General features: G+C 39.9%; 1 protein-coding gene and 1 long non-coding RNA gene across 2 annotated transcripts in view; one reads left to right on the forward strand and one right to left on the reverse strand.

Annotated features, from left to right (window-relative positions):
• The window catches only part of LOC122691713, a 51,645-nt gene extending 38,236 nt beyond the window's left edge, over positions 1–13,409 (reverse strand). Inside the window, exon 1 of the long non-coding RNA XR_006340484.1 lies at positions 13,298–13,409. This is a non-coding gene — a long non-coding RNA (uncharacterized LOC122691713). The remainder of the gene's footprint in view (positions 1–13,297) is intronic.
• Positions 12,290–23,214, forward strand: part of RBL2 (RB transcriptional corepressor like 2) — a 43,798-nt gene continuing 32,873 nt past the window's right edge. Inside the window, exons 1-4 of the mRNA XM_043898475.1 lie at positions 12,290–12,684; positions 15,134–15,264; positions 17,867–18,067; positions 22,408–22,472. Coding sequence (XP_043754410.1) covers positions 12,445–12,684; positions 15,134–15,264; positions 17,867–18,067; positions 22,408–22,472 — 637 coding nt within the window. The 5' untranslated portion in view covers positions 12,290–12,444. The remainder of the gene's footprint in view (positions 12,685–15,133; positions 15,265–17,866; positions 18,068–22,407; positions 22,473–23,214) is intronic.

Consider the following 23,214-nt stretch of genomic DNA (forward strand, 5'->3'; position numbering starts at 1 on the left):
CTGGGTCCGCGGAAGGGAGTGAGTGCGCCACACCTGGGGATAGTGCACCCATCAAGCCCCTCGCTGCCTGGACCGCTCTGACGGGGAAGGCACAGAGAGCAGGCGCAGCTTTTCCTTCCGCGCTTTTGTGTAACACCCGAGGGCTGGAACCTAGCGCAGCGCGGGGCGCGCTCCATATAGAACAGCCGGGAGCCTGAGCAGCGCAGACGGAGAAAGCAGCGTCAGCCCCTCCCGGCAGCGCCAGGCCGCCCCCGCAGGGCCAGCCCCTCCCCGCAGCGTCAGCCCCGCCCCGCAGCGCCAGCCCCTCCCCGCAGCGTCAGCCCCGCCCCGCAGCGCAACGGAACTAGCTACCTGAATAAGAGTCCACCTCCGCCCGCCTGTGTCAGGGCGGAAATGAGGCTCTGAAGAGACCGGCAAACAGAAGCCAAATAAACAAAGGGAACCGCTTCAGAAGGGACTGGTGCAACAGATTAAAATCCCTGTAGAAAACACCGACTTCACCGGAAGGGCCCTGTAGATATCGAGAAGTGTAAGCTGGAACGAGGAGCTATCTGAAACTGAGCCGAACCCACACTGACCGCAACAGCTCCAGAGAAACTCCTAGATATATTTTTACTTTTTTTTTTCTAAGTAAGGAAAAAAAAAAAAAAAATTTTTTTTTTCTTTTTATATTTTTTCTTTTTTATTTTTTCTCTTTTATTTTCCTTTAAAATTCCCTATTACTCCCCCATTACTCCTTAACTTTCATTTTCATAGATTTTTACGATTTTTTTAATTAGGGGAAAAAAAATTTTTTTTTTCTTTTTTTTTTTTCTTTTTTTTTCTTTTTCTTTTTTTTCCTTTTTTCTTCTTTTTTTTCCTTTCCGTTTTCTCTTTTATTTTCTATTTTTCTTTTTCTCTTATTTCTTTTAAAGTCCTCTACTACTCCTCTACTACTCTTCATTTTCATTTTCACTACACTATAACCTTACAAAAAAAAAAAGAGAAGCCCTATCTTTAAACCGAAGATTATTCTCTCGCAATCTTGACTCTCTGTTTTCTACCTCAGAACACCTCTATTTCCTCCTTTCCCCTTCTCTTCCCAATCCAATTCTGTGAATCCTTGTAGGTGTCTGAGATACGGAGAACACTCTGGGAACAGACAGCTGCGTAGATCTGTCTCTCTCCTCTTGAGTCCCCCTTTTTCTCCTCCTGCTCATCTCTATCTCCCTCCTCCCTTTTCTCCTGTTCATGTAACTCTGTGAACCTCTCTGGGTGTCCCTAACAGGGGAGAATCTTTTCGCCATTAACCTAGAAGTTTTATTATCAGTGCTGTATAGTTGGAGAAGTCCTGAGACTACAGGAAGAATAAAACTGAAATCCAGAGGCAGGAAACTTAAGCCCAAAACCTGAGAACACCAGAAAACTCCTGACTACATGGAACTTTAAGCAATAAGTGACCGTCCAAAAGCCTCCATACCTACACTGAAACCAACCACCACCCAAGAGCCAGTAAGTATTAGAGCAAGACATACCACGCAAATTCTCCAGCAACACAGGAACATAGCCCCGAATGTCAACATACAGGCTGCCCAAGGTGACACCTAACACATAGACCCATCTCAAAACTCATTACTGGGCACTCCATTGCTCTCCAAAAACAAGAAATCAAGTTCCACGCACCAGTACACTGACGCAAGCTTCCCTAACCGGGAAACCTTGACAAGCCAATCGTCTAACCCCACCCACTGGGTAAATCCTCCACAATAAAAAGGAACCACAGACCTCCAGAATACAGAAAGTCCACTCCAGACACAGCAATCTAAACAAGATGAAAAGGCAAAGAAATACCCAACAGGTAAAGGAACATGAAAAATGCCCACCAAGTCAAACAAAAGAGGAGGAGATAGGGAATCTACCTGAAAAAGAATTTAGAATAATGATAATAAAAATGATCCAAAATCTTGAAAACAAAATGGAGTTACAGATAAATAGCCTGGAGACAAAGATTGAAAAGATACAAGAATTGTTTAATAAAGACCTAGAAGAAATAAAAAAGAGTCAATTAAAAATGAACAATGCAATGAATGAGATCAAAAACACTTTGGAGGGAACCAAGAGTAGAATAACGGAGGCAGAAGATAGGATAAGTGAGGTAGAAGATAAAATGGTGGAAATAAATGAAGCAGAGAGAAAAAAAGAAAAAAGGATCAAAAGAAATGAGGACAACCTCAGGGACCTCTGGGACAATGTGAAACGCCCCAACATTCGAATCATAGGAGTTCCAGAAGAAGAAGACAAAAAGAAAGGCCATGAGAAAATACTCGAGGAGATAATAGCTGAAAACTTCCCTAAAATGGGGAAGGAAATAGCCACTCAAGTCCAAGAAACCCAGAGAGTCCCAAGCAGGATAAACCCAAGGCGAAACACCCCAAGACACATATTAATCAAACTAACAAAGATCAAACACAAAGAACAAATATTAAAAGCAGCAAGGGAAAAACAACAAATAACACACAAAGGGATTCCCATAAGGATAACAGCTGACCTATCAATAGAAACCCTCCAGGCCAGAAGGGAATGGCAGGACGTCCTGAAAGTAATGAAAGAGAATAACCTACAACCTAGATTACTGTATCCAGCAAGGATCTCATTCAGATATGAAGGAGAACTCAAAAGCTTTACAGATAAGCAAAAGCTGAGAGAATTCAGCACCACCAAACCAGCTCTTCAACAAATGCTAAAGGATCTTCTCTAGACAGGAAATGCAGAAAGGTTGTATAAACATGAACCCAAAACAACAAAGTAAATGGCAACGGGACCACACCTATCAATAATTACCTTAAATGTAAATGGGTTGAATGCCCCAACCAAAAGACAAAGATTGGCTGAATGGATACAAAAACAAGACCCCCATATATGCTGTCTACAAGAGACCCACCTCAAAACAAGAGACACATACAGACTAAAAGTGAAGGGCTGGAAAAAAATATTTCATGCAAATGGAGACCAAAAGAAAGCAGGAGTCGCAATACTCATATCAGATAAAATAGACTTTCAAATAAAAGCTGTGAAAAGAGACAAAGAAGGACACTACATAATGATCAAAGGATCAATCCAAGAAGAAGATATAACAATTATAAATATATATGCACCCAACATAGGAGCACCGCAATATGTACGGCAAACACTAACGAGTATGAAAGAGGAAATTAATAGTAACACAATAATAGTGGGAGACTTTAATACCCCACTCACAACTATGGATAGATCAACTAAACAGAAAATTAACAAGGAAACACAAACTTTAAATGACACAATGGACCAGCTAGACCTAATTGATATCTATAGGACATTTCACCCCAAAACAATCAACTTCACCTTTTTCTCAAGTGCACACGGAACCTTCTCCAGAATAGATCACATCCTGGGCCATAAATCTAGTCTTGGAAAATTCAAAAAAATTGAAATCATTCCAGTCATCTTTTCTGACCACAGTGCAGTAAGATTAGATCTCAATTACAGGAAAAAAAATTGTTAAAAATTCAAACACCTGGAGGCTAAATAACACGCTTCTGAATAACCAACAAATCATAGAAGAAATCAAAAAAGAAATCAAAATATGTATAGAAATGAATGAAAATGAAAACACAACAACCCAAAACCTATGGGACACTGTAAAAGCAGTGCTAAGGGGAAGGTTCATAGCATTACAGGCTTACATCAAGAAACAAGAAAAAAGCCAAATAAATAACCTAACTCTACACCTAAAGCAATTAGAGAAGGAAGAAATGAAGAACCCCCGGGTTAGCAGAAGGAAAGAAATCTTAAAAATTAAGGCAGAAATAAATGCAATAGAAACTAAAGAGACCATAGCAAAAATCAACAAAGCTAAAAGCTGGTTTTTTGAAAAAATAAACAAAATTGACAAACCATTAGCAAGACTCATTAAGAAACAAAGAGAGAAGAACCAAATTAACAAAATTAGAAATGAAAATGGAGAGATCACAACAGACAACACTGAAATACAAAGGATCATAAGAGACTACTACCAGCAGCTCTATGCCAATAAAATGGACAACTTGGATGAAATGGACAAATTCTTAGAAAAGTATAACTTTCCAAAACTGAACCAGGAAGAAATAGAAGATCTTAACAGACCCATCACAGGCAAGGAAATCGAAACTGTAATCAAAAATCTTCCAGCAAACAAAAGCCCAGGACCAGATGGCTTCACAGCTGAATTCTACCAAAAATTTAGAGACGAGCTAACACCTACCTTACTCAAACTCTTCCAGAAAATTGCAGAAGAAGGTAAACTTCCAAACTCATTCTATGAGGCCACCATCACCCTAATTCCAAAACCTGACAAAGATGCCACAAAAAAAGAAAACTACAGGCCAATATCACTGATGAACATAGATGCAAAAATCCTTAACAAAATTCTAGCAAACAGAATCCAACAACATATTAAAAAAATCATACACCACGACCAAGTGGGCTTTATCCCAGGAATGCAAGGATTCTTCAATATCTGCAAATCAATCAATGTAATACACCACATTAACAAATTGAAAGATAAAAACCATATGATTATCTCAATAGATGCAGAGAAAGCCTTTGACAAAATTCAACACTCATTTATGATTAAAACTCTCCAAAAAGCAGGAATAGAAGGAACATACCTCAACATAATAAAAGCTATATATGACAAACCCACAGCAAGCATCACCCTCAATGGTGAAAAATTGAAAGCATTTCCCCTGAAATCAGGAACAAGACAAGGGTGCCCACTCTCACCACTACTGTTCAACATAGTGTTGGAAGTTTTGGCCACAGCAATCAGAGCAGAAAAAGAAGTAAAAGGAATCCAGATAGGAAAAGAAGAAGTGAAACTCTCACTGTTTGCAGATGACATGATCCTCTATATAGAAAATCCTAAAGACTCTACCAGAAAATTACTAGAGCTAATCAATGAATATAGTAAAGTTGCAGGATATAAAATTAACACACAGAAATCCCTTGCATTCCTATATACTAACAATGAAAAAACAGAAAGAGAAATTAAGGAAACAATACCATTCACCATTGCAACAAAAAGAATAAAATACTTAGGAGTATATCTACCTAAAGAAACAAAAGACCTATACATAGAAAACTATAAAACACTGATGAAAGAAATCAAAGAGGACACAAACAGATGGAGAAACATACCGTGTTCATGGATTGGAAGAATCAATATTGTCAAAATGGCTATTCTACCCAAAGCAATCTATAGATTCAATGCAATCCCTATCAAGCTACCAACGGTATTTTTCACAGAACTAGACCAAAGAATTTCACAATTTGTATGGAAATACAAAAAACCTCGAATAGCCAAAGTAATCTTGAAAAAGAAGAATGGAACTGGAGGAATCAACCTGCCTGACTTCAGACTCTACTACAAAGCCACAGTCATCAAGACAGTGTGGTACTGGCACAAAGACAGAAATATAGACCAATGGAACAGAATAGAAAGCCCAGAGATAAATCCACGAACCTATGGACACCTTATCTTTGACAAAGGAGGCAAGGATATACAATGGAAAAAAGACAACCTCTTTAACAAGTGGTGCTGGGAAAACTGGTCAACCACTTGCAAAAGAATGAAACTAGAACACTTTCTAACACCATACACAAAAATAAACTCAAAATGGATTAAAGATCTAAATGTAAGACCAGAAACTATAAAACTCCTAGAGGAGAACATAGGCAAAACACTCTCCGACATAAATCACAGCAAGATCCTCTATGACCCACCTCCCAGAATATTGGAAATAAAAGCAAAACTAAACAAATGGGATCTAATGAAACTTAAAAGCTTTTGCACTACAAAAGAAACTATAAGTAAGGTGAAAAGACAGCCGTCAGATTGGGAGAAAATAATAGCAAATGAAGAAACAGACAAAGGATTAATCTCAAAAATATACAAGCAACTCCTGCAGCTCAATTCCAGAAAAATAAATGACCCAATCAAAAAATGGGCCAGAGAACTAAACAGACATTTCTCCAAAGAAGACATACAGATGGCTAACAAACACATGAAAAGGTGCTCAACATCACTCATTATTAGAGAAATGCAAATCAAAACCACAATGAGGTACCATTACACACCAGTCAGGATGGCTGCTATCCAAAAGTCTACAAGCAATAAATGCTGGAGAGGGTGTGGAGAAAAGGGAACCCTCTTACACTGTTGGTGGGAATGCAAACTAGTACAGCCACTATGGAAAACAGTGTGGAGATTCCTTAAAAAACTGGAAATAGAACTGCCATATGACCCAGCAATACCACTTCTGGGCATACACACTGAGGAAACCAGATCTGAAAGAGACACGTGCACCCCAATGTTCATCGCAGCACTGTTTATAATAGCCAGGACATGGAAGCAACCTAGATGCCCATCAGCAGATGAATGGATAAGGAAGCTGTGGTACATATACACCATGGAATTTTACTCAGCCATCAAAAAGAATTCATTTGAACCAGTCCTAATGAGATGGATGAAACTGGAGCCCCTTATACAGAGTGAAGTAAGCCAGAAAGATAACATTACAGCATACTAACACATATATATGGAATTTAGAAAGATGGTAACGATAACCCTATATGCAAAACAGAAAAAGAGACACAGAAATACAGAACAGACTTTTGAACTCTGTGGGAGAAGGTGAGGGTGGGATGTTTCAAAAGAACAGCATGTATACTATCTATGGTGAAACAGATCACCAGCCCAGGTGGGATGCATGAGACAAGTGCTCCGGCCTGGTGCACTGGGAAGACCCAGAGGAATCCGGTGGAGAGGGAGATGGGAGGGGGGATCGGGATGGGGAATAAGTGTAAATCTATGGCTGATTCATATCGATGTATGACAAAACCCACTGAAATGTTGTGAAGTAATTAGCCTCCAACTAATAAAAAAATTAAAAAAAAAAAAAAACTAAGATCATGGCATCTGGTCCCATCACTTCATGGTAAATAGAAAGGGAGAAAATGGGAACAGTGTCAGCTTTTATTTTCTGGGGCTCCAAAATCACCATGGACTGTGACTGCAACCATGAAATTAAAAGACACTTGCTCCTTGGATGAAAAGCTATGACAAACTTAAGACAGTGTATTAAAAAGCAGAGACATCACTGTGCCAACAAAGGTCCATATAGTCAAAGCTATGGTTTTTCCAGTAGTCATGTATGGATTTGAGAGCTGGACTATAAAGAAGGCAGAGTACTGAAGAATTGATGCTTTCAAATTGTGGTGCTGGAAAAGACTTTTGAGAGTCCCTTGGACAGCAAGGAGATCAAACCAGTCAATCCTAAAGAAAATCAACCCTGAATATTCATTGGAAGGACTAATTTTCTTTTTGAAGGACTAATTTTTATTATTAGTCCTTCAATTACTTCAAAAACTTCAATTAAAGCTGAAGCTGAAGGTCCAATACTTTGGCCAACTGATGTGGCCAAACTTACTCATTGAAAAAGACCCTTATGTTGGGAAAAATTGAGGGCAGGAGGGGAACGGGGCAGCAGAGGATGAGATGGGTAGAAAGCATTACCAACTCAATGGACATGAGTTTGAGCAAACTCCAGGAGATGGTGAAGGACAGGGAAGCCTGCCATGCTGCAGTTCATGGGGTCACCAAGAGTGGGACATGACTTAGCAACTGAACAACAATAAAAGATAAACTTTATTTTTAGTTAACTGCCATTTATGGTCTTTGACATTTTTTTGGACTATCAGATCATAACAAGAGTAAGGATTTTACCTGCACAAAATCTGAGGCTCCAATAAGAAGAAGCTATATCTTGATTATCATAATCAGTCATTTATTAATGAAATAGTTTGGTGAGTCATTTAGATGCCCAGAATCATATTAGACCCTGTGGTCACAGAATAGAACTAAACAGACACGGTTGCTACTGTGATTGCAGTTAACACATAACCAGGAAATAAACATGAAACATTAACATGTAAATCACTATGATTATAGTAAGTGTCATGAGAATACTTAATAAGGAAATCCAAGAAACTGACATTGAAGTTGATACCTAACTGACGGAAAGGAGAGACTGAAGAGGTGAAGGAAGCCTGGGGGAGCAATTTTCAATGAGGACACAGAGGGAGATGAAAAGGAATCTGTAGGCTGTGAAGCAGGACGTTGATTTCTACGAACAGCAGGAAACCAGTTAAACAGGGGAAAGAGGTGATAAGATTGATTTTTAAGATGGCCACTAAAAGCTCTAGGAGGAGAAGGAAGTAAGGGAAATAAAAGTTTTGTAACCCTAGTCTAGAAGTCTAATGTCAACCATGTCCAAGTCAGTTAATCGCCATCATCAAAAGTGCCTCTGACTTAAGTGCCTAGTTCTTTTTTTCTGGAAGGAATGTTAATGTCAATTATTAAGTAATTTTAGCTTTTCAAAGTTAAAATTTTTAATCTATTGGTGAGAGTAGTGGTGGCATAAAAATTGACCAAGAAAAAAGTTCATTATTAAGTGATTTCTTTTCTTTCATGATAATTGATAGATCCATGTCTTACACTTAGCAGGTGTTTGGTTGGTGGTTGCTGTATAACAAGCTACCCAAAAACTTCATGATTTGAAACAGTAATAATCATAATCATTATTATTATTTTTGTCCACAGATCTGCTGTTTGGCAGGGATCAGAAGGGAAGGTTCATCTCTGCTCCATACAGCACCAGCCAGGACAGCTTGACCAGAGGCTGAAGGATCTGCTTCCAACGGGCTCATTCAGCATGGCTGAGGCTAAGGACCAGGGGACTCAGGTCCTATGGGCAAGGGGAAAACAGCAGAACCGCTGCCCAAACCCTTGCTCTAAGAGATGCCCAAACCCTTCACGGCTTCTAGCAGCATAAGGTTGGGTCCCAGGATGACTCCAGTTCCTTTTAAAATGCCTGCCTCAGAAAGCTCAGTGCTGCCAGAATTTAAAGATTGTTCTTGCTAACATCTGATGAAAAGCCCCAACTGTCCCCTTCCTACAGCATTTACTAAATAGGGCTTACAATTGTGATACCTTCCTCTGCCCTTCTGAGGTGTACAGTCACTCCTTGGTATCTGCAGGGCACTGGTTCCAGGAGCCCTACAGATGCAATATCTGCTGGCGTCGAAGTCATATAAAACATCGTAGTATTTCCATACAAGCTATGCACATCCTCTTGTAAACTTTAAATCAACTCTAGGTCACTTACAATACCTGACACAATGTAAAGAAATTGAAAGTGTTAGTGGTTCAGTCGTTTCTGACTCTTTGCAAGTCCATGAACTGTAGCCTGCCAGCTTCCTCTGTCCGTGGAATTCTCCAGGCAAGAATACTGGAGTGGGTTGCCATTCCCTTCTCCAGGGGATCTTTCCGAAGCAGGGATCAAACCCAGATCTCCTGCATTGCGGGCAGATTCTTTACCATCTGAGCCACCAGGGAAGCCCCACTCAATAGAAGTGCTTTGCAATTAGTTTTAAATACAATGTAAATGCTGTGTAAATAGTTGCTAGGGTGTGTGGCAAACTCAGGTTTTGCTTTTTGGAAATTTCTGGAAATATTTTAAAATTTATTTTTAATTGAAGGATAACTGCTTTACAGTATTGTGTTGGTCTCTGCCATACAAAATGAATCAGCTCTAAGTATACACATATCTCCTTCCTCTTGAGCATCTCTCCCACCCCCTTCCTGGGAATTTTTTTAAGAAATATTTCTTGATCCACAGTTGGCTGAATCCGCCAATGCACAGCCTATGTTTACCGAGGGCTGACTGTATCATCTACAAATCAAGAGTGTCTTTCTTAGAGACCTGAAAGCCATTCCTTTGAAATGTAGTCCTCAGGAAGGACAGAGTCTCTGTTCCCAGTGTTTGTGAAGGATACAATTCTACCTTCAACAAATTGACAGCTAGCAGGCCCAGCCGCCCTAATTATATTTATACTCATTAACCCTCTTAATGGTTCGGCTTGAGCTCGTCTCTCTTCCCCCGCCTCTCCTCTTTCATTTTCCCTTTAAATCCCTAGTCCTCTCCACACAAACCAGGACTGAGCCTGGCTCTTTCCCCTACTGTCAGGAGTGATGGAATAAAATGTTTTCATCCCTTTCACTGATGTCTGGCTTTATCTATCTTTGACAATAGGCTACCCTAAGTGACCTGGGCTTCCTTGCAGTATGGTGGCTGTATTCAAAGGGTCAAATGAAGAGAGAGAAAAGTGACTTCATACAAAACAGCAGTGCCTTGGGCTCCTGGAGCACGAAAACATTTTATACTACCAGTTCAGTTCAGTCACCCAGTCATGTCTGAGTCTTTGCGAACCCATAGACTGCAGCACGCCAGGCTTCCCTGTCCATCACCAACTCCTGGAGCTTACTCAAACTCATGTCCATCGAGTCAGTGATGCCATCCAACCATCTCATCCTCTGTCATCCCCTTCTTCTCCTGCCTTCAATCCTTCCCAATAACAGGATCTTTTCCAATGAGTCAGCCCTTCCCATCAGATGGCCAAAGTATGGGAGCTTCATCTTCAACATCAGTCCTTCCAATGAAAATTCAGAGTTGATTTTCTTTAGGATTGACTGGTTTGATCTCCTTGCAGTCCAACAGACTCTCAAGAGTCTTCTCCAACACCACAGTTCAAAAGCACCAATTCTTTGGCGCTCAGCTTTCTTTATGGTCCAACTCTCAAATCCATACATGACTACTGGAAAAACCATAGCTTTGACTAGACGGACTTTTGTCGCAAAATAATGCTCCTACTTGTTAATACTATACCCCTTTATAAACCAAAGAGGACTGGAAATAAAGTGATTCATATAGATTTGAAAAGAGAAAGCAAAGAAAAATGAAGTTTAAGACAACTGGGCCACAAAGAGTCAGACACGACCGAGTGACTTTCACAAGCAAGTGAATAAATGAAGGATTGTAGATATATAAATATATCAGGAAAAAGAAAAAGACCTTAAAATATCTGGTTGAATCTCTTAAAAAAGTTTTTCATTTTATATGGAAGTTAATAATAAGTTAATAATATCTAATTTATTTGATTAAATAATATTGATGAGGCAAGAGCTTTTCAAGGATGATATTATCAATCTCATCAACAATATTCAACTTTTATTGAATGCCTCTTCAGTACAAGTGCAAGTGCAAGTCACTCAGTCGTGTCCGACTCTTTGTGACCCCATGGACTATACAGTCCGTGGAATTCTCCAGGCCAGAATACTGGAGTGGGTGGCCTTTCCCTTCTCCAGGGGATCTTCCCAACCCAGGGACTGAACCCAGGTCTCCCGCATTGCAGGCAGATTCTTTTTCAGCTGAGCCACCAGGGGAAAATTCACTTGCTTAATCTCCTAATAAACACATACTGAACATTACTGGCCAAGCAATATGTTAAGTGTTGGAAATAGAGATTATTATGTACTCATATTCTAGAAAATATATCAAATACAGCAAAGCATTTATAATGGTGGGACAAACACATCATGCAAAGTGAGTGGGCAGGGAGAAAGATGATGCCAAGATAATGTTCCAGATAAAGTTCAAAAGAAAATTTTGATCCATCCATTCATTATCTAATCTAAAATTCTGTAATCAAATGTAATGCCATCTATGTATATGAATGTGGATGATCTGTAATTGATACTATAAATAAAGGTTGAATTATTAAAAAAAAAAAAAAAAAGACAACTGGGCAACTGAGAACAGAACAAATATGTCACTTAGGGGTAAATGTCAATTCACCCTATGGGGGAAAAATGAATTACTCCTTTCCAAAAAAAATCAAATAATTATTTGAAAATCTCACATAAAATTAAAACATAGAAAAGGAGAATTCCCTGGCGGTCCACCCGTTAGGACTCTGCTTCCATTGAAAGGGGCGCTGGTTGAATCCCTGATGGGGGAAATAATATACCACAAACCACTGCAGCTCGGACAAAAAAGAAATATAGGAAAGAACTAGAATTTGTAAGAGTGATGCCAAAATTTGAATTTAGGCAGACAGGCCCTTACTACTACCTTGGTTTTTCAGATTAGGACACGCAAGTGATAAGTATTATTTCTGAGGACGCTTTGAACACTAAACCTTCACGTGTCAACGTTTCTTAGATACTTTCTTTTCAGGACAACCCTGCTGAATGGGTCTCCCGATGAAGAGGTACTTGAAATGTAGATAAGTCGCTTTTATTTCACGCTAAGGGAGAGGACGCGCGATGACTTTTTTTTTAATATGATTTTTGATCCCCGTGGGCCGCCGGCCTGGACTACATTTCCCAGCAGGCCGTGCTCCGAACTACGGGTGCCGACTTGAGGTCCAGCGCCGTTGGCGGCGGCGCAGTCGCCGAGAGGGCTGCCGACCGGCGGGCGCTTCGCGGTTTGAATGGCTGCGGGCCCGGGCCCTTGGCTCACCTGAGGACCCGCCGCACAGGTGTACGCTATGCCGTCGGGAGGCGACCAATCGCCGCCGCCCCCGCCTCCCCCTCCGGCGGCGGCGGCCTCAGATGAGGAGGAGGAGGACGATGGCGAGGCGGAGGACGCCGCGCAACCGGCCCGGTCGCCGGCCCCTCAGACCCAGCAGCGGTTTGACGAGCTGTGCAGCCGCCTGAACATGGACGAGGCGGCGCGGGCCGAGGCCTGGGAGAGCTACCGGAGCATGAGCGAGAGCTACACGCTGGAGGTGCGCCCGGGGAGGAGACCAGCGGCTTGCGGGGCCTAGCGGTCCCGCCCCGCCGCGGGGGATGGGGGCCCTTCTCTCTCCGGCTCGGGCGCCCCGTGGGGGGAACCCCCCCCCCCCCCAGGTCAGCCCCGGCTCTCCCGGTCCCCCAGCCTGGAGCGGGAAGGGAGTCCTTTCTGCTCACTTTCGTCCTGGAAACCTGGCTTTTGAAAAGCCCTTAGCGGTCCTAAAAGTGAACTCTGTCTCGGTTCTCTTCCGTCTTCGGTTCCGAAGGGGGAACAGCCTTTGCCTTGAACTACCACCTCGAGGCTGAGGTCGTGTTGGGGTCTGATTACAAAAATACAGCCATCTGGTTGGCCGACTGAACAGGTGCAGTTGTCAGGACCGTACTCAAAAGGGATGGGGGTGGGGGGCTTGCCTGCGCTAGCACTGTAATTAACCCGATTTTAGCGTCTGCATTTCCAGGCTTCTCCTTAAGTTCTTTGAAAGCTGTACCTACTTGCCTTTGTCCAGGCATTGCCGTTTGAGTAAATGCGTTACGTTTCGGGCTGTGTTTGTGTATTTGTAAACAAAGACGAATCTTCCCGTGAGCGGATGAAACGGGCTTTCTGCCTACCTGGATATAGACTCATATCTGTCTCTAGGAAGTCAGGACTGCGGCGATCTTGAGGACCTATTGGTCACCCCAGACACTGCACAGGATTCTTAAGAGTCGCTGTCATCTAGACATGTTTTGTCCCTTTCTTCGGACGGGGCTTGCAATTGAGAAAAAGGGCCATTCTAGCCAGTGAGGCTCAACTCTGTAGGCACCTCCCCTTTACGGGCCAATGGGAAGTGACACGGAAGTCTGTATTGTTTATCTGCTGTCTGACTGCTCGTGGGAGTGGTATTTAAACTGCGGGCCATATGATTTTCTTAAGTTGTTTAATAGTTTGTGGAAAGAGTAGGGCAAATAGGCTCAGAATGGGAAGGCCTAACCGAGGTGTTATTTAACTGTAATACGGTGTTTTTGCCTGTGTGGCACTAAGTTTATTCTTATTTTTTTTTATTCTTGCATTAATAGAATTTTAATTTAGTTACATCTAGAGGAGGGGAACGGAGAAGGCAATGGCACCCCACTCCAGTACTCTTGCCTGGAAAATCCCATGGTCAGAGGAGCCTGGTGGGCTGCAGTCCATGTGGTCGCTAAGAGTCGTACACGACTGAGCGACTTCACTTTCACTTTGCACTTTCATGCATTGGAGAAGGAAATGGCAACCCACTCCAGTGTTCTTGCCTTGAGAATCCCAGGGACGAGGAACTTGGTGGGCTGCCGCCTATGGGGTCGCACAGAGGCGGACACGACTGAAGAGACAGCAGCAGCAGCAACAGAGGAGGGGAAAAGCTAGTAAAGTACTGGCTTTAGAACCTGACAGGACTTGGTGACTTTGGGCAATTTACTTAACTACTCCAAACTCAGTTTTGTGATATGTCCACTTGAGATATTTGTACCTACTTTACACAGCTGTTCTGAAGGTTAAGTAAGGTAATGTGGAATTTCTGGAGCATAAAGCATTCATGGATAGTGCTTTAGAATTCACAAAGCTCTTTCACATGCTTAGGTGATCTGACTGAATAGGCTATGTTATTGTTTATTTCCTAGTGGTTCCTGTGACAAAAGAGAAGGACTATTTTTGGTGATGGGCATAAGTGCCTCCAAATAAGCTCTTATTTTACCCTCAGGGTAACCTTGTAAATTAAATAGAAAAAGCATAATTTTGCACTTTTTATGCTTAACTCACAGTGATTAAGTCGTATGAAGCCCAGGATTATATAAACAAGTGGCAAATAATAGATAGTTATTTTTTAAAATATGTGTAAAATATGCTCAATTTTTTAAAAAAAGACTTTGATCTCAGATTTTCAGATCAGTTTACCCAATAAGTGAATCAATATTTTTTTCCAAATAGTTGTTGATCACCTGTTCTTTGCCAGACACTCTTATCTAGGTGCTGTGCGTAAAGCAGTGCTCAAAAACATCAAAATCCCTGCTCTGGTGGAACTAGTAGTCAGGGAGGCTGTAAGATCATGTGGGGTGTCAGTCTCATGGAAGTGTACAGTGGAAAATAAAATTCATTTGATATTTAATATAGAATACTGGTTATAGACTTTCATCTTTTGATTTCTTGTATTTTCTGTCCTTGTTGGGACTTCTAAGGTATATGTTCTGAGAGAGAGAGATCCACGTGGAATCCCTATTGCCTTTCATGATCTTGAAAATTGCATCACTTTCATCTGTGCTGTTGGTGGAGCCAGATCAAAGAACAAACTTATACTTCTCCTTGAAAGACTGTGTCATAAAAGCATTTGGGACAGGAACATCATTGAAAATGCAGTTTCCCACAAGAATTTTTCAGCTGAAATATGTCATTAGCTCAAACTCAGTTTTCTTTCTTTCTTTTTTTTTTTACAGGGAAATGATCTTCATTGGTTAGCATGTGCCTTATATGTGGCTTGCAGAAAATCTGTGCCAACTGTAAGCAAAGGGACAGTTGAAGGAAACTATGTATCTTTAACTCGAATCCTGAGATGTTCAGAGCAGAGGTAACTATGTTAGAATTTTTGAAGTGCGGCTAATATAAAAGCATAGTGACAGCAGGAATTCTCTTTTTCACTTTCTGACCCTTTGTGCCTATGGAATGCTAAATTTAGAAGTTAGGTCATGGTTTTCCTTTGCCACATCTAAGTTAGTACCCATTATATTTTATTTCTTTGGAGAAAAATATTTAAATTTTAATGTATTTGACACTTAAATGAGGAGTTTACTATTAAAGGTTATGACTTACCATTTTGAAATTATTGGGAGAATTCTAAGTAAAGATACTCTAAATTGAAAAGGTAAATATTTTATGGTATTAAACTTGCAACTACATGCACAGGACTGGTATCTTCTATAAGTAATGTGTAAATAGTTTCCTATTTGGAGGATAAGTAACACTATTACAAAATCAGTTAGAAGGCCAAAGAATGTTTTAAGGAGGAGGCAGAAATTGCTTTTTCTGTCTGTTGTGTAATTGAATTGATTGTTTCATTATTTGGGCACTTTGGGTTAATTTTCTCATGGCTTATTAAAGGCTGGTGGGAAAAGGATGTTTGGCATTTTGGAGGAAATACCACTGTCAAAACTTAATGGACCTAGTGGTTTAAAAAAATCACTTACTTTAAAATAATTAACAAGAAATGTAATCTTTTAGCTGTAGTCTATTTATTAATCTTGAATTTCATCCTGAGTTATATTTAGGCCTAAGAATAAGAGGCAGTTGATAAGAATTGAACACCTTGGCTATAAACCTTAAAGAAGGTGCTAAGTATAATCATTGCAAAGAAGCAAAGTGGAGACAGAGTAATCTAGTTAAATGACAGATAAGGAACTTTAGAAGCAAAGGTCAAATTATGGAATAATCATTATAGACTTTACTAGTCTAAACTTATCTAATACTTTAACACAAATAATTTCTCAGACTTCAGTTTTATTTCCATTTCAAAAGCTCAGTTGTTTTTTTTTTTAAAAGCTCAGTTTTTAACTTGTTACCTATGGGTTCAGGTTATTTACTTTTCTGCCATAATGGACTAAATGAATTAAAAGCAAAGAGCAGTTTGGGAGAAGATATTTACAGTGTAACAATGGCCAATATCCAGAATTAAATAAAGAACCACTAACAATAGTTAATAATTGACAAATAGCTACTAAAAAATGGGAAAAGCATATGATTTCACAGAAGCCTAAACCCAAGTAGCCAATAGATGTGACAAATATGTTCAGTCTCACTACTAATCAAAGAAGCTCAAAGTAAAGATTAGCTATTATTTCATTCTCATCAGATTGGGGAAATTTGGAGTCTCCTAATACCATTATTCAGGCTTCCCAGGTAGCGCTAGGGTTAAAGTACCTGCCTGCCAGTGCAGGAGATGTGAGAGACGTGGGTTCGATCCCTGGGTCGGGAAGATCCCCTGGAGAAGGGAATGGCAACCCACTCCAGTATTCCTGCCTGGAGTATTCCATAAACAGAGGAGCCTAGAGGACTATAGTCTAGGGTCACACAGAGTCGAACACAGTCGACTGGAGCAACTTAGCATGCACGCACAATACCATTATGCAGGGAAATAGGAACTCTGTATTGCTAGTGTACGTTAGAGAGAGTATAAATTGGCACAGTCACTCCAGTGGGAAATTTGGCATCAGCCCGTAAAGTTGAAGATGCATATTCTCTGACTCAGCAATTCTATTTCTTGGGGGTAATTCTTAAAGAAATTCCAGTATACATGTATAAAAATGTGTTCATTATAGCATTTTTTGTTACAGAGAAAAATTAGAAGGCTCCGTTTCCATTGGTTGGGGAGTAAATGCAAAAAAATAGTAGTTCATATGGAGGAATAGTTCTAGCAATTAAAATGAATGAATTCGATCTATCCATATCAACATTGATCTCATAAACATTACTGAATGGGGAATTCTCCGATGGTTTAGTGATTAAGACTTCACACTCTCACTGCAGGGGGTGTGAGTTTGATAGGGAACTAGAATCCCACATGTTGCAGGACAAGGCCCCAAAACAAACAAAAAGCCATTGTTGAATGGAAAAGTAAGTTATAGAATGCTACTTACAGTATACTACTTATGTAAAACTTTAAAATCAGACATATAAAAGATACTGTTGCTGGGTACATATATAACCACATAGTAAGTATAAAAACTTGGATGAGAAGGACTCAGACTATAGAATGATGGTTATCTTTGGGGAAGAAGAGTGAGAAATAGGATTGGGGGAGAGTAGAAATGAGAACTTTGGCTGTTTCGATAGCATCTGAAGCAAACATGTCAAAGTTTATGTGCTACGTTAATATCCGTTGAATCAGTTGGTACATGAATGTTGGTTTTGTTCTCTGGTTACTTACTTATTTTATAGTATTAATGTGTATTTCATAATTAAAAAAAAAAAAAACCTTAATCTCAGAAAAAGAGATTAGGAAAGTTAGATTTGGAAGATAAGAGAAATAAACCGACCTGTGAGAGTAAGCCTGTCAGAGTCATGAGTTGTGATTTTATATCACTGTCTAAAAGTAATAATGAGTTAATGTTGATTTACTTTTATTTACCTATATTTGTATTAATTATGAAAATCTCACTTTTTATTTTTACTATCAGCTTAATTGAATTTTTTAACAAGATGAAGAAATGGGAAGACATGGCCAATCTCCCTCCACATTTCAGAGAACACACTGAGAGATTAGAAAGAAACTTCACTGTTTCTGCTGTAATTTTTAAGAAATATGAACCCATCTTTCAGGACATTTTTAAATATCCTCAAGAGGACCAGCCACGTCAACAAAGAGGAAGAAAACAGCGGTATGTTTTTATATTTGTTAAGCAGGAATACACACTCTTCTGTCTGTGCTACAGTTTTGATCCCTTGGTCCGCATCCCTCAGTTTATTTTGCCAGTCCTAAGAAATCAATGTGATTTCATAAGTAATCTTTTTTTCTCATCATAATTTCTTGCTTTTCATTTTATGTTAGCTCTGAAGAGTTTAGCTTCTTTCATGTTGCAAAATGTGTGGAATCTGTGTTCATATAAACTTTTCCTTTTCCTTTAAGCAACCAACAATGCAACAACAGGACTGTAGGTGCTCTCACCAATTAGCCACCTTGGGTATAGAATTTGATTACTTAATTTTCTTTTATTGACTGTATTGATTTTTTCTATTATATTCTACATATTATAATACATATAAACTCTTGATTTAACTTTTATGTAAGACTGAGTAAATTCCCCTGAAAAGGCTTCTCCTTGTATTCGGATGTTTACAACCAGTGAAAAGTAGAGAAATTCAGTTGGGGGAGAGTAATCGATTTGAAACTGTCATGAAATTGTGCTTCTGACTGTGTCTGCAAAGTCTGAAACTGTACTCTGGCTCAATGTCTTCCATCTTTCCTGGCAGATAAGGGCAGTTATGGGATACAAATTCTCTACTTTTCTCAGGAAAGTTGTTTCATAAAGTAGAAGTGAAAATAGAACTAGAAAGATGTTGACAAAAGTAGGGGAAAGTGAGTTATTATAATTGAATGAATAACGTTTGCTCCTCTTTCAATATATAAAAATGTTCCCAAATTGTGATGGATGTTTATAGTAAGTGAGCATCTTTAAAAAATAAGACAATGTACGTTTTTATATAGTTGACCTCACTGCTGTGGAAGCAGCCGGTCTGGTTTGCTTGCAGTTTTGGGGAATTGTCTGTTTATAATGAAGTATTGTAAAGTTTGGATAGAAGCTTGTTTCTGAGTCTGAATGAGCTGATATGATCATTTATAGAAAAATATAGAGTATCTTCTTTCCTTAAAGTGTTGCAGAAAATGATGTCAGATTGTATTTGCTTTGATATATGTTATTACATATATATATTATCAGTTCAGTTCAGTCGCTCAGTCATGTCCAACTCTTTGTAACCCCATGAACCACAGTATGGCAGGCCTCCCTGTCCATCACCAACTCCCGGAGTTCACCCAAACTCGTGTCCATTGAGTCGGTGATGCCATCCAACCATCTCATCCTCTGTCGTCCCCTTCTCCTCCTGCCCTCAATCTTTCCCAGCATCAGGGTCTTTTCAAATGAGTCAGCTCTTCGCATGAGGTGGCCAAAGTATTGGAGTTTCAGTTTCAACATCAGTCCTTCCAATGAACACCCAGGACTGATTTCCTTTAGGATTGACTGGTTGGATCTCCTTGCAATCCAAGGGACTCTCAAGAGTCTCCTCCAGCACCACAGTTCAAAAGCATCAGTTCTTCAGCGCTCAGCTTTCTTTGTAGGCCAACTCTCACATCCATACGTGACTATTGGAAAAATCATAGCCTTGACTAGATGGACCTTTGTTGACAAAGTAATTCTATAATATATATTATAGAATTTTCTTAATTATGTTTATATTATATTGCTGGAGAAGGAAATGGCAATCCACTGCAGTATTCTTGCCGGAAAATTCCATGGACAGAGGAGCTTGGCGGGCTACAGTCCTTGGGGTTGCAAAGAGTGGGCCGCGACTGAGCACATACATATTATTAATATTAGGTGTATATATTGCTTAATTCTAATTAAGAAAATTCTAAGATAAGTTTACTAAAAGATCTACATTTGTATTGCCCTAATGACAGTAATAATAATTCCTACCATTTACTGAGCATTTATTGTGGTGCAGGGACTCTGCTAAGACTTAAATTAAGCATGTATTACTGGAGTTAATCACTACTTCAGCTTCATGAGGTTGATACTGTTGTTACATGTGGGGGAAACAAGCCTTTGAGAGGCTAAGTGATTTGGCCAAGGTCACACAGTAAGTGTGGAGCTCTTATTGAATCTTAAAGAGTCTGCCTGAGAGCCCATGTTCTCCTTATAAACTGGTCTTTGAAAATTTGTCATTGAATATTTATTGAGAGTTTACTATATGAACTACTTTGTTAGGTATTATGTAGGACACAAATATTAAAAACAAACACGCCAAAACCCAAACCCACAGTTACTGTCTTTTGAGAGCTTACAGTAAGTATTATAAGGGAGAGGCATGTATAAATGCAAAAGATAATAGAAATGTAGGACTTCTGAGGCAAAAATAATCCACTCTGTATAAGCCAGTTAGGTAATGTTCCATGGAAGAAGTAGAAACATGTCTGAAAGGATGGGTAGGATTTTGGTACCCATCATTTGGTACCCGTTTTGGTGAATTTGGAGAGAGAGAGATTCTTCTATGCAGAGGATGAAGAATGAAAATACCACAGCAGCAAAGAGGAAATTTGGCTAAGGTGGTTGTTTGTTCCAGAGTTCTCAAGTTACAGAGCCAGTTTTGGGAGTAGCTTAATTTTTTTTCTCCCTTCCAGTTTTATTGGGATATAACTGACATACAACACTATATAAATTTAAGGAGTGCAGTATAATGATGTGACTTATGAAATGATGACCACAATATATTTAGTGAACATTCAGCATCTCACATAGAAATACAAAATTAAATAGAAAGAAAATTCCTTCTGATCAGAACCCTTTAAGATTTATTCTCTTAGCAACTTGCATATATTAACCTACAGCAGTGTTAATTATATTTATTATGTTGTACATTGCATCCCTAGGACTTATAACTGAAAGTTAGAATGGCTTGAGCGTTAAGCCTAAAAGTTTGACTTTTATCTTGGTAGGCATCAAAACTATGTAGTTTGTCATGTGTCTGTGGTGGGAAGGCTGCTTTTTAAAGCAGGGCCATGACGTTTAACCCTTGCTATCAACTGGTGAATGAAGCCCTACAATATGCTCCCCAAGGAGAGAAGGATCTTTTAGCGGATGAGGAGACTGAGACACATGGAGAGCAAGGGTACTGAGTTAATGACAGTGTGGGAACTAAACCCCAGTCTTCAGCTTCTTCTCCTCAAAACACCTTGTAAGAATAAGGGTATTGGGATATGGAGCCAACACATGTCTCATCTAAGCATTGGCAGAGGTTTTGGTAGAAAAGCCAGTTTTAAACAGGTCTAAAGCTCCCTTTAGCAGATGACTTAGCAAATACAACAGGTACTCTTTTATTTTTCCCCCTCTTCTTCCCTACAACAGTACCTATAACAGGTATTCTTAATGATAGAAATATAAGGAATTATAGGAAGCCCAGAATTTCCACTGAAAAGTCCTCTCATGGGACTTCCCTAGTGGTCCAGGGGTTAAGACTCCATACTTCCACTGCAGGGGCACAGGTTTGATCCCTGTTTGGGGTAAGATCCTGCATGTCATGCAGCGTGCTCCCCCAAAAAAGTCTTTTTGTGGCTTAATATAATCTGGAATGTCTTTAGAGGGTGAGGGTTTACAGTTCATCAGCTGTGATAGAGGGAAAAAGATTGGAGGGCTATCTGACTGCATGTGTGTGTGCCAAGTTGCTTCACTCACGTCTGACACTATGTAGCCTGCCAGGCTCCTCTGTCCATGGGATTCTCCAGGCAAGAATACTGGAGTGAGTTGCCCTGCCTTTCTCCAGGGGATCTTTCCTACCCAGGGATCAAACTCACATCTCATATCTCCTGCATTGGCAGTCAGGTTCTTTACCACTAGCGCCACCTGGGAAGCCAATCTGACTATATACATGGGTCTTAAAGCAACATTAGCCTTGCTGATGTCATCAAAAGAGCTATTGTTATTTTGTTAATTTCATTCGTACTGCTATTTTGTTCGTACCCTTATTCTAACAAGGTGCTTTGAGGAGAAGAAGCTGAAGACTGGGGTTTAGTTCCCACACTCGTTAACTCTGTACACTTGCTCTCCATGTATCTCAGTCTCCTCATTCGCTACAAGATCCTTCTCCTTGATTATCATATTATAGGGCTTTATTCACCACTTGATGGCAAGGATTAAACATCATTGCCCTGCTTTGATGAACTCATTAAAAAATAGAACTCATTTTATTTTCCACCTTAGCGTTCTTGACCTGGAAAAGCGTCTACAGTTCTTCGGAATTTTTCTCCTGAGCGAGCTTTCCCTCGCTCTGAGCTATCTCCTTACCTGTGTTCAATTGGAGCAGAACTTCTTGCACGTTTTCCATGAGAAATGAATCTGCTGTCACTCCCTCCAACTGTGGGTTTTGCTTCTCACCTAGGTTACAGTCATGTGTCATGTCTTTTTCTGATTCTTCTGTTATCTCATGACTTTTTTCTCCCCCAAAGGCGACAGCCCTGTACCGTGTCTGAAGTTTTCCATTTTTGTTGGGTGCTTTTTATATATGCAAAAGGTAAGGAAAGCGTAATATTTATTTCAATATTAGCTTACTTAAAAGTTCAGGTACTGTCAACCTATAATGTGTATCAGGAAAAGATGCTCACTGAAAAATTTCTCGAGGATTTGAATCCTACATTCTTTTTTTTAAGTATTGCCTTTTAATAAATCTTTTTAATTTCTTTTCCTTCTTTTTTTTTTCCTTTGATACTTCCTCCCTCTCGATCTCCCTCTGTTCTATAAAACAAAAAAAATTATTTATTTGTGGCTGTGCTGGGTCTTTGTTGCTGTGCATGAGCTTTTTCTAGTTGTGGCGAGCAGGGGCTACTCTCTGAATGTTGAGCTTTTTTTTTTTTTCATTTATTTTTATTAATTGGAGGCTAATTACTTTACAATAGGGGCTACTCTCTAGTTGCGGTGCACAGGCTTCTCATCGCAGTGGTTTCTTTTGCAGAGCACAGGCTCAAGGGCGCTCAGGCTTCAGTAGTTGTGATGCACCGGCTTAGTTGCTCCGCAGCATTGGATTTCTTTACAGTATACCAAACATCATGCATTAAATGGAATATCCTTTAGTTTTGTTCTTACACAACATCTTTTCCAAAGCATATTATCTCTGAATTATGGGCTGAAAACACATTAGTGTGTCTGTGCTTTTGTCTTGGACGTGTATTTTGCACAAGACATGCCTTACATAATGAAGTGGGACTAATCATTCTCAAAGTAATTTAGATTACTTTTTATGCCTTGTTCAGATAAAC

The sequence above is a fragment of the Cervus elaphus genome, chromosome 4, assembly GCF_910594005.1.
Source record: "Cervus elaphus chromosome 4, mCerEla1.1, whole genome shotgun sequence".
In the NCBI taxonomy this organism is placed as follows: domain Eukaryota; kingdom Metazoa; phylum Chordata; class Mammalia; order Artiodactyla; family Cervidae; genus Cervus; species Cervus elaphus.